The following is a 12,316-nucleotide window of genomic DNA, read 5'->3' as shown; positions in this document are numbered from 1 at the left end:
CCAAAGCAGGGAATGCTCTGAAGTCAGACCCTGTTACTCTGTGTTTTCTCCAGTCTAATCAAACCCGCCAAGGAGAGAGATTACAACTTCTGGGTGACCTGTTCCAATATCTGGCTGTCTTCATGGGAAAAAGGTTTATCCTTACATCCAGGACATAAGGATGTGGTAAATTATATAATCAGCTTTGTTGTGCCCCAGAGACATCACCAAATAGAGTGTGAGTGTTAACAACTGAGTAACAGCAGTTATTCAAGGGAAGCTGTTGATGAGCACCCAGGGCCATGAATTTCATCTGTGACCTATAAATGACAATGTAAGTGCTGAAGTCTTTGGTACCAACAAAATTTTGTCATCGTTGCTGAATGTACAGTCAAAAGAGCAGCAAGACAATAGACAGTACTTATACTTAATTTCGTTCACTGTGTCACGGGTCAAAGTGCAGTAGCAACTAACTTAACAAAAGAGAAAAAAAAGGCAAGTTAAGAGGAAGGTGTAGCTGCTACAACTCCAGTGCTTTCAAAATCACTTTGCAACAACCAAGAGTCAATAACCACACAGGTTGTTTTATAGCCACAATTATAGAAATCAGACTGGGCAGTGCTGTACTTCTCCCACTTCCCCACAGAGGTTTCTAAGTGGAGCATTAGACAAAAGGTTCAGATCTCAAGTGCTAGGGCAACTTGATGCAACTGATGCAGGGCAAGCCCCCAAACTATGTCTGTCCTGCCATCTGCCCTGCAAACCCACAATCCCAGAGTCAATCAGTGACAGGAAAAGGGTAAAACCCCAGCAAGACCAAGGCCAACAGCACACCAGAACAGGAGAAACAGTCAGTGCTGCCCACAGTCAGTGTCCACATTTCCATACTTTTGTATGCAGTCAGGGATGGCTATTCAAGCCTGTCCCAGTTTTCTCTGCCATGCAACTGCTTTTCCCATCAGGAAGTTTGTTCCTACTGACAGCTCTCCAGATGGGTCTTTAACAATCTTTCCTCTCATGATGGGGCTCCATAATCTGCTCAGTCAGTTTCAGTAACCTCTTTCTCTAGGAGTTAGTAAGGGGCATTGAAGCTTAGGTACCCTCTTGGGTTTCAGTGTAGATCCTTTGATCTAGAGTGTATAAAACCACTTTTTCCCAGAGCTGCTCCCATCTTTGTGTTGGCTCAAATCCAACTCTGTGAAGTGCTGTCTCATCTTCTGTTTCTCTTCCTGGTCAGCCTCAGCATGTCCTGAGAAGTCTTTCATATGGAGCATGACTTGCAGTCCCACATTCCTCTCTGGAGGCAGCTTCCACAGGAAACATCCATTCCTAGTCTTTGATCATCAGCCCTCAGCATTAAATGCAGAAGTCAGGTTTGATGGGCTGGCTAGCCCCTCTGCTTCTCACAGGGAGAACCTTGCTCCCTGACCATGTTGATCAGCCTCCCACTGCCATCCACAGAAAGCAGTTTTGAATCTGAGCAGACACAGGCCACACAGCAGGCCAGCTCTCCTGGCTGGGAAAGCACTGGAACACCACAGTGTCCTGCAGAGCTATCAGGAAAATCAACTGTAACCATGGCCAAAGCTCCAAAATCCAACAGCACCGAAGGGACTCTGGTAACCAAGAAGCAGCCAAACTGCCAGGCATCTGGACAGGAGCTGCTGGGGGCCATTCCACCACACAGCAGGTGATATGAAGCAGCTGCCTGGCATCCAAAGTACTGAGCAACCCAGAGCTCAGGTCTCATCCAGTATGACAGTCCCTACAGTTTTAAAGGTTTACTTATGGTGAGATGATTCTCCCCTCTGCTCTGTTTTCCTGAGACCTGGAGCACTAAAGGGGGACTCCAAGAAGGCTGGAGAGGGACTTTTGACCAGGGTGTGTAATGACAGGATAAGGGGGAATGGCTTTTCCTTTGCTGTGAGGGTGGTGAGGCACTTGAATGGGTTCCCCAGGGAAGCTGTGGGTGCCCTATCCCCATAAGTGTTCAAGTCCAGGTTTGGTGGGGCTTTGGGCAGTCTGGTCTAGTGGAAAGTGTCCCTGCCCATGGTAGGGGAGCTGGAACAGGTTGATCTTAAAGGCCCCTTCCAACTCAAACCCTTCTGTGATTCTATGACTATCACTTCCAAAAGATCACATTTGGTGTCAATTTATTAATCTCCTCTGCTGATTCACAAGAGCTCAAATAAACTGAACAACTTGTGAAGTTGAAATTACTCATGGAAAATCAGTACTCTATTTAGGTCTACCATTCAAGTTAATTTCTCCTCTCCAAGTTAAAACTTTCTAAAGTTTATGAACTTAAAAGTTCATATCCTCCTGGATAACTTCAACTTCTATATGTCTGTAACTATATTTAAAATTACTAAAGCCAAAATAATTGAGACTTCCAATAACAGATAAGCTAAAGCAATTGCAATAATAAGGCAGATCTGCATTATGCTGGCTGCAAACTTAGGTCACTCCTGCATGAAGACATTCTTCAAAGAGTTATTCATCATTGATGAATAACTTTCAATAAGGATTTTTGTTATATTTAGGAAGAAGCAGGGAAACCAAAATCCATTTGAAATTCTATTTCTTACAATAATTTGGTAGTTCTGGTAGGGTTTGATCTGCTTTTTCTAGGATAAGGCCTGTTCAGGAACAGCTATCCAGGTAAGACACATGCAGGACTTAGGCAGTATTACACTAAAACACATTTGCCTTAACTTTTACAACAAGACAGAAAGCAAAACTATATTCTTCCTTAGATTTTACTAGATTTTTTCCCTGAAAAATTTAGTTTTAAATCGAATTAATAGCAGTCCTTTGTATAAGTCTATATTTATTCTTAGTGTCAATAAAACATCTCCACATTTGATCCTGAACACCAATACTGTTTCAGCCACTCATATCTGATCCATGCTTGTGTGTGCACATGCACATTGCCCAGGTTGAGCATGTTTGCTCTTTAGCCCCAAAGCATCTTTGTTTCACTGCAGATTGGAGAACAGGATCAACACAAACCACATGTGCTGTGAAAGGCTCTCCAGAAAATAAGAGGAAAAGTGAACATAGGGGCTGTGGATCACTTCTAAACCCCTGCTGAGGTAGGCAGTTTGATTTCCAGAGATTCTTGACATCTGTGGCCTCTCTTAAAAGGAAAAAAAAAAAAAAAAAACAGAAAAAAAAAAAAACCTGTGGGAGAAGAGCAGAAGAACAGATCTACACAAATGCAGATATGTGTTGATGTGGAAATTTATGTTTCTTATTTCCATCCTACTACCAGTCTGGCACACTCCAGGCTGACTTACTCCTTTTTTACAGGAATAAGTTTTCTGTGTCCTGTGATCCAGAATCCAGCCACAGCTCAGGTCAGAGCTGACAGCAGCTGAGGAAGTTTGCATCAGAGGCATTGGAGGAAAGCAGCTGTCAAAGCAGCCTCGTGAAAACTAACAACAGAGCAGAACAGCAAGATGGAAAACATAAATGTCTGTTTTTTTACCTACCAAAACAATGTAGATATCACACCAGTGGAGCATATCCATGCACTGACAGATCAGTATTGCTGGAACAGCAAGTGCCAATGCTGCCTGCTGGCACCAGGAGAGGATTAGGCATCCCCTCACCTTCCATTTTGCAGAATCTGGGGATGTACATACATGCATTCATCACCTGCCTCAGCCCTGTGTGGTTTCCTCTGGAACACTAAGTTAGGCTTGTAAACAAGAAAGGCATTGCAATGTGGATGTAAGAACACTAATAACCCAAATTTGCACTTTAACGGTGAGCCCATGCTCCTGTAGATTTAAGCCTTGAAACTAGGACAATTGTTGTGATGTGGGTAGAATAAGCCCCAATCTCTTATGGTAAAATGGTTAGAGCAGTAAATATTTACTATTAAGCCAGCCAGGATCCATTTCCTCTAATTAAAACATTTTTATCCTGGTGCTGTTTCATCCCTTACCACCAAATGAAAAATGTATTTAAGTCAGCACTGCTCCTGAAAGTGATCCCATTGAGCTGGAAGACTACAACTTCCCTGGACTGTAAAATCAATCAGAGATCATCTCCTGAGGGGCAGCTGATGATACAAGCCCCATAGTGTGCCAGGGAGCAGTGAAGATCCTTGGATAAGGACTGAAGTACCTACATGGGAGGAAAATGAAAGCAGGTCCATTTATTCTTGAATTTACCACTTGGCTTCCAAGCTCAAAGCTCCAGCAGGATTTTTTTTGCCCATAGCTTTAAAATTGTTGCTGCTATAAAAGATGTTCTTGGGGTTGGAACTGAACATATTAAACTTCTTTATACAGCTCAGGAGCTTAGAGCCTATCCTTGCACCTCTTCATGAATGAAGTCCTGCCAAGTCAGTAATTACAAGCAGGACACACAGACATGGTGTTTTTTACAATTTCTTTTGATTGCTCATGTCCTACCTAATGCCTGCAGTGATGAAGAGCACCCTTAGCTGGCTGTATTACTCCACCAGACACCACCATATTATATAATGGGAAGCAAAAATAATACAATTTAAATACAGGATATTGCATAAGGAACAGTTAATGCTGCACGCCTCTGAATTTATGGTGCCTGATTTCCTGTAGCTTCCTCTGCTGTGCAGTTTACAGTGTTTACTAATGCAGCTCGGGCACACTCAGCCTTCCTCTCTATGGGCACCAATTCTTTTCCAGCAGCTGCCTTTTGCCAAGGAAATTGCATAATGGCAGTTCTGCAGCTTTGACAAAGGTGACTGAGGTTAGTCATACAGCCGAAACATAATTTTTGGAAGAGAAAAAGTGAACAAAACTCATTGAGTCAGGAAATGAGTGTGCTGATGTCATTTTTGTGTCCCCCCAAAGGCGTTTATGTACTTATTGTACCATTTTAAGTGGTATTTCCCAGCTACTTCTAAAAAAAAAAAAAAAAACAGGAGGAAATTCCCATAGAAGTTGAAAATAACTTTTCTGGTAACTTCATCAGCTAGGATTTCTCCTCTGATTTCTGCCCTATGCAGAAATTCAGTACAAACTGAAGATGGACACTTGTAGCTTGCCCTCCAATTCACACTGCAAGGTTTGTAAGGAATTAACCAGATCGTGGCCACCAAGAAGTGACTGAGTGACAATATTTGAAAGTCAAGTGAACAAGCACATCAAAAGCACCCAGCAAAAAGCAACTCAAGAGAACAAAGCTACTTAATATTTGGGAAGAGTAATATGACATGAAGAAAAGACATGTAAAAGTGAAATACTTCAACCACAAGCTGAAAAAAATGGCCTGGCTAAGGCAGGGAATGCAGGGTGAAGAGGCAAAAATCATGGAGCCAGGGACTAGGAGGGAATGAGAAATGTTTTTTATATGGAGCTGGTGGAGAAGTCACCAACACTGGGACTGGCTCCAGCTGCCCAGAACTTAAATTGTGCATTCACCAGCATAGATCCTTCTTCTCCCTTCTGCCTTCCACGTGAGGAGCTTGCTATTTGCTTGAAAGGCTTTTTTAAACCTCATTTTAAGGACTTAGGGTGGAGTTCCTACTTTCCCACCATGTTTATCATGCCAAGTACCATGCCAATGTAATTTTTACAGTAGATTCTGAGTGCTGGTACAATACACAGTAGTGAGCTACAAGGGATATGGGTCACATGAGGGAAATAGCAGACAAAAATCATTCTACCTGCCAGACTTCTAGCTAAATTGAGGTACTTTTAAGAGCTCTGGGAACATGGGAGTAAAAAGAACAAGATGTAACTGGGATGCAAAGCTGAGTTTTGGGCAGTCAGGAAAACAGTTGTCCAGTCATATAGAAAAAGCTCAGGAGCTAAGCAGCAGTGTAAACCACAAATGAAAAATCTGTGGCATCCCAGTGCCATGCTAGTGCAACACCACAGAGAGGCACATTGAAAGATGAGCTTGTGAGCCTTCAGTGCATTTGTTTACAACATTATTTAAAATCAAGTTTACCCTCAAAACATATAGCCCCCTGTAGATATAATGAAATTAGATTTCTTTCCCAATGCATTGAAAGGTTACTTGTTACAAAAATCTAAATGGTTTACTTTTAATTCAACAGCTCATGTCATCCACTGCAAAATCTGTGTGTTTTGAACAATTTTTTTTTCTTCACGGTACAGGAAAAAAAAAGAGATAAAACCCAGCTAAATGCCTATCATGAAAATACAATTTTATTCCAAATTTAAACCTGGAAGTAAACTTACATTTTCACTCATGAATGAGGAAAGTGTAAGCATACTGTAAAGGCCAAATATATTTCCTTTTTTTTTCTCTAGAAACCAAAAGCTGGGCTTTGAGGGCTGGCACAGACTTAATATAGTAAAGAAACCCCACCTCTGAAACACAGAATTATAAAAGCTAGAAAAATTATTATTTCCCAGGTCAACACTTGCTTGGGAAACAAAGCAGATGATGACTTTCATACGACAGTCTGTATGCCTGCATAGTAGCACAAGGCAAAGAAAAGGAAAATTTGCAAAAAATCAGCGGAAACCTTCTGGCAATACTTCAATTGGTCCAACACCTTTTAAAATGTGTCTTCCAAACCCAAAATGAGCCATATTTGATCCGTTCCCTTATGAAGGAGCGACATGTTCTGTATTTTGAAGAAGATAAAGGCTTATATGGAAGATGTAAGTGACAAAGATGTGTCGGTGAGTTATGCAAGTTATCTGAAACAAGGGCCAAAATTCCTTCTACTGAATCATCACACCCTCTGCATATTAGCTTCCTATAACCCTGTTCATATATACATCTCCCAGCCTTGCACAAAGGAGAAAGTAAAAGCTATTTTAGAAGTAATTTAGGAAGCTTAAAAACCAGCCAGTCACAGTGAAATTTATTAGCATCTTTTCTACGCCTCACTTCAACTGCCACTTTATTGAAAAGTGTTATTCTAGTAAAATCCTTAAAAGGAATGTCTCGAGGCTTTCACTGACTACAAAGGACACTTGTAAAGTTAGCTGTTCTCATTAGTATACAGGGGCTGGGGTTTGGGGAGGAGGAAGGGGGGGAGGGAAAGGAGATGCAAAATCGATGCATAATTATCAGTGGCAAAAAGTTCAAGTCAAACTCACCAGCTTTCAGAATTCCAGCTGACCCCCGCCCATATATTTTTAACCATAATTAACTATTCAGGCTCCACCAGCTATGCCCAGCTTTTAGCCTGTTTCCTCCAGCTTTTTTTAGTAATTAAACTACTCATCCCAGGGTTCAAATTCAGCATCTACACAGCAAATACCTACCTCCCTGAGCATCTAAAGGACAAATACAAGAATAACTAGTTCTTCAATTGTGGCTAGTGGTTATATTCTTTGTATCTGCTACTGAACGTTTTTTCCTGGAGAAAGAAACAAGAAAATTGCAAATAAAAATTAATTTGAAGGATAACCTACACAGTACATCATTGTATTAGAGAGTAAGAACTAATGGCAGATCTGAATCTTTTCCAAGTTGTGCAAAATGCCACGAAAGCAGCCCAAGTTATGAGAAAAAGGACTTCAGATGTTAGTAATTAAGGAGGTTCTAAAATGCACTGAACTTCTTTTTTTGCATTTTACATGCTTTGATATGGAAAAACTGCATTCAACTTATAAATTAGTCAAGATAAAGCTAATAATAACACATACTGGTCCTAATGCAAGAGGAATTCAATGAGACATCATAAAATGCTTCAGCATCAGTTTCTAGTAGCAGCTGTGGCAGAGAAAGAAATCTAAAATATTTTGTGGATTTAATGTATTCATAAAAGAACTAATCACACAAGTAAACGTAGCTGCTCAAATTGCTCTCTTGGACAAAGGCAAACATCTTCCATTTTCTTTCATGTGGGATTGCTACCTTCTTCAAAGGAGAAGCTTTTACCTCAAATTGAGTGGGGGTTGGGAGATTGTTAAGCTCCAGTCTGTCTGATGTGCTCAGTTCTCATCTTGAAGCTCAATGACTCCTAAAAACCCAACACAGGATTTTACAAAGGAAGCTATTCATAATAGGTATTCAAACTTAATGACCAGCATCGAATTATCAAATTCTGGTTTACAGATTAAAAAAAAAAAAAAAAAAAACCTGATTGCTGCCTAGACCTATTCTCTCTTTTCTAGAGTCTTTCCCCCCCCCTCTATCCTCAGAGAAAGGAAAAAAAAAATTAATCAAAACAAACCGAACAAGTGACCAACACAAACCACGTTCCTTCCCCAGTACAAAACACCTAATTTTGTTTCGGTATGATTTGACTTATAAATTCCAGCAGCCACGTTCTGGGCTGCTCAAGGGGCGTCTCATGGCTCGTGAATGAGCGCTGCTGGCAAACAAAGGGGCTCAGTTGCATCTCCGTGCATTAATAACCGGTGTCCCACTGCATCAGACTATGCGGATTGTTGTGGGGATCTTTTTTTTTTTTTTGCTTGCAAAATGGAGATCTTACAACTGAAAGAAGACCAAGGGGGAACGAGCCTACACAGTTTTGTTCTCAGGAACCAGAATTCATTTCCCCTTAACAATGAGACACAGACCCAAAAATAAAAACAAGACCACGTTTATTCAATACAGACAGGTTAATTAAGACAGTAAGTCCTGTAAATCAGGAACACATTTCAAACGCTCCGGTACGAAGTGCATATATTTAAAATCAACAGCCGCATCTTGTACTTGAGCCATTGAGTTTGTCGGGAAGGGTGGATTCAGGGTTTTTCTTTTTGGTAGAAAAAACTTGTTTCGGCTACCTTATGTGAACAATGCATCTCAGGCTCCATTCACTTATTTGTTATTAAGTCCAGCTGCCTTCCAGCTTTGATATTCACATTTTTTAAAACTGCTTCATACAGTCACAACGAGAAATAATAACAATAAACGTTAAAATAACAACAAATAAACCCCCAACAAAAAACCAAACCAGCCCGGGAGGGGAAAGGAAACACCTCCCGCCGGGGTCAGCGAGGATTATTGCAAATGGCTCCTGGGAGACGGAGCAGCTCGGCGGCGGCGGCGGGGACCGGCGGCGGGGACCGGCGGCGGGGGGGTCCGCGGCCCCGGCCGGGCTGCCCCGGCGGGGGGAGGAGAAGGAGGAGCTCCCGGGGAAGGCAGACGAGGGAGGGGGCACAACAACAGCTCGGGGCGGGCGGCGTGCGCGGCCCCGCCGGCCGGGGCTGCGCGGGCTCCGCGCCGCGGGTGACCTTGGGCGGGGGGCTCGGGCACCCTCCCGCCCGAACCGGAACCGGCGCCGGCCGGGGGCCCCGCCGCCGGGACACACTTACAGCCTGGCGGAGCCCGCACCGCGCTCCCGCAGCCCGCCCGGCGAGGGCTCCTTCGCCCCGGTCACCGCCGCCGCTCGTCCTCGCCGGCTACTGCAGGGGCTGCGCCGCCGCCGCCACCTCGCCGTCCGCGCCGCCGCTCCCCGCCGAGGTGCTGCCGCTGGAGGCCGCGGATGCCGCCGCTGCCGCCGCCGCCGCCGCCAGTTGCAGCCGCCGGACGGCTTCTTTGATGAGGTTGCCGGAAAGAATGAGCTGCTGCAGGAGCCGGTGCGGGTCCTCCTCCTCCGCCGGCCCGTCGCCCGGTCCCGGCGGAGGCTGCTTCCTCCGGCGGGCGGCGCTCCGCAGCCAGCCCCGTCCGCACAGCTGCTTGGTCACTCGCTGCTGCCCGCTCCGGTCCGCCCGCGGAGGCTCAACATGTTGCGAGTGGGCTTGCGGCGGGGCCGGTCCCCGCGGCGCCAGCAGCCCGGCCCCGGCCCCGCTGCAGCACCGCGGCGAGTACGGGGCGGCGCGGTCGCGGGCGCTGCCCGGCCCCAGGTGCTTGGGGGCGCGGGGCGGCGGCGGCGCCCGCTGAGCGCTCAGCTGCAGCACCTCGCCCAGCTTGGCCACCAGCGCGTCCACCTCCTTAGAGCCCGCCTGTCCCACGGCGACCGGGCGCTCCAGCAGCAGGAAGCGCTCGCCCGGGCGGCACGGCATCTCTGCCGGGTCTCCGCCGTGCCGCAGCCGCCGCAGCGGGACCGGGGCCGCCGCCCGCCCGCCGCCCCGCGCGCGCGCGAGCACACGCGGCTCCGGCGCTGCGGTCGCGGCTGGAGCTCGGCCCGCTGGCGTTGGTTTGTAAACAATGGGTGACGCGCGCGCCCGGGCGCCTCCCACTGCGCCGGCCGGGGGGGGAAGGGGGACGGCCCTCCGGACCAACCGCTCGCCGGCCGCTCCCGAGGCCAGCACCTCGCGCGGGGAGGGCTCGGCCAACAGCGCGGGGGCGGCTTCCGCCGCCGGGCGCCGTCGGCCGGGCGAGCCGCCCCGCGACCACCGAGCGCGACGGTGCCTGTCCCGTCCCCTTCCCCCCCCACGTCTGCGCGCCGCGTGGACCGGCCCGCTTTCAAACCCCGCACCTCGGGTCTCGGGGGCGGGGCCGCTGTGATTGGCAGGAGGGGGCGGGGCGCGCGGCGGAGGGTCCCGCGCCGCCTCGGGACGATCGCTCGGAGGGGGCGCGCGGGGCAGTGGGGAGCGCGCGCGGCGCCCGGTGAGGGCCCGGTGAGCGCCCGGCCGGTGCCGCTCCCGCTCCCGCTCCCGCCCCGCCGTTAACCGCCCCGGGGCGCCGGTGCGGGCGCACGCCGCTGCCCCGTGAGCTCCCGGCGGTTGCGCGCGTGCGGCTCTCCCGCGGCACCGCGCGCCTGGAAGCGGAGCTGGCCCTTCCCAGCGGGGCGCGACCGGCCCGCACCGGGAGCGGCCGCGGCTCTGCGGGTAGTCCCCATCAGCCAGTGCCGTGCCGGGATCGCGGCGCGTTCGTTCCGCAGCGCCCGGCTCTGACCGCTCGGCTCGCGGCTCTGCCCTGCTTGCTGTGCCCCCTGTGTGGCCGGGGGCAGCCGGCAGCGCTTTGGTTCGGGGTGTAGTTCCTTGACACAGAAATGCCTTCGGAGCCTTGCTTTGCATCGCTAGGATTTGCACACGTGCAGGTGTACTGTCGGGGTTTCTCTCAGCCTGCGGTTTACTTCATCGCCTACATCAAGGCTCTGCCCTGTCTCTTCATGTCCCAGTCCCATTCCTTCCCTTGCTTCTGTCACTGCATCATTCAAGCAGGGGCTGGAATTTCTGTGATGAGCCTTAAAAAAGGTTGTCTCGGTGTTGGAACTCTTGGGACATAGTCCGGAACACGCTTATTCACGTGACGGGGCATGCGGTCGGTTCCGCTGGGAGCAGCTTGTAAAGTGTGAGTTGCTCATACACGTAACTGCTCTCACCACCGTGCCCTTGATTAATCAGTAAGCGGTTGGCAAAGGAGAGGCCATGTCCTTTGGTCCGTTTGTCCTCATGTCCTCCTGAGCTACTTGCACTTGCTGCACAGAGCAGGAGACCCTGTGCACACTGCACGTGTTTGTGAGCATGCCTGCTGTCTGCACATGGCACTGGTCACTCCAGCCTGGGCGTCCGAGCCCAGTACTACATCCCCTGCCTGGATTTGTGTCAGCTGGGCATAAATCATGTTACCTAATTGTATATTATTTATTCATGTGCATACTTAAGGTACCGACACTTTCTTATTTTCAGCACCTTTTTGGTAACTGTCAATTAAAACTCAGATCACATTTTTCTACAGATGATGAAAAAGTGAGATTTTGTTGCCTCCTGCCTGCTCCCAAATATTTTTAAGAAAACGCTTTCACCTTTAATCATTTTTTGCGGTATCTATTCAAAAGCAATGGAAGCAGGCCTACACAGATGCAGTGGATGGATCTACTTCAACTCCAAGGGAGATCTATATTCAGATCACTTCTGAGTAGGTAATCTGGTATTCTATACAAGCAAAACTGCAATAAACCAGTACAGCTTATTCCAGCCTTTTCTTCTCCCACAAAAGCAAAATAAGCTATACCAGCAAAAGCTCAGTGCTGCTTGTGATTACATCTACACCTGGGGCTTTCATGAGCCCGGCAATGATAATCGCAAATCGTGCTTCACTGCATCCCTAACCAACGGCAACGCTGGGAAAAGCTTGCAGGATCCTGCAGATCAGTGCCACAGATAGGGAGGGAAGAGCTAGTCATTAGCAGAATCCTGATGTCCCCAGATATTTTTAAATGCAAAATTTTAGTGGTCACTGGATGACAATGGACTGAGTATCTGCTGAGGGTTTTAGGACTAAACATACTGCAAATGTTTACACGGAATGCTATTGATCAGGTTACTAGCTGAACAAAATGAGATTTGTGGGCATTCAGGAGAAGGGTGTTTCAGATTGTCCTCCTAGAGGAGCTGGGATCCTCAGCCATGACTTAGGTACTATCTGCTCTTTTCACTGGATGCTGAGAGAAAGGCTAAAATGCTGGAGAAGATCATACATCCTATATCTGTGGTTCTCCCTCAAAGATTTA

General features: G+C 47.6%; 1 protein-coding gene across 1 annotated transcript; it reads right to left on the bottom strand.

Annotated features, from left to right (window-relative positions):
* Positions 1-9,317: 9,317 nt before the first annotated feature.
* LOC134430558 (GSK-3-binding protein-like) lies at positions 9,318-9,954 on the bottom strand. Its single transcript, XM_063178317.1, has one exon. It carries the CDS (start codon positions 9,918-9,920, stop codon positions 9,318-9,320), a length of 603 nt encoding a protein of 200 aa, XP_063034387.1. The 5' UTR covers positions 9,921-9,954.
* Positions 9,955-12,316: the final 2,362 nt, after the last annotated feature.

The sequence above is a fragment of the Melospiza melodia genome, chromosome 1 (assembly GCF_035770615.1).
Source record: "Melospiza melodia melodia isolate bMelMel2 chromosome 1, bMelMel2.pri, whole genome shotgun sequence".
In the NCBI taxonomy this organism is placed as follows: domain Eukaryota; kingdom Metazoa; phylum Chordata; class Aves; order Passeriformes; family Passerellidae; genus Melospiza; species Melospiza melodia.
Note: the sequence above shows the minus strand (reverse complement) of the source record. Positions and strands in the feature narration are given on the sequence as shown.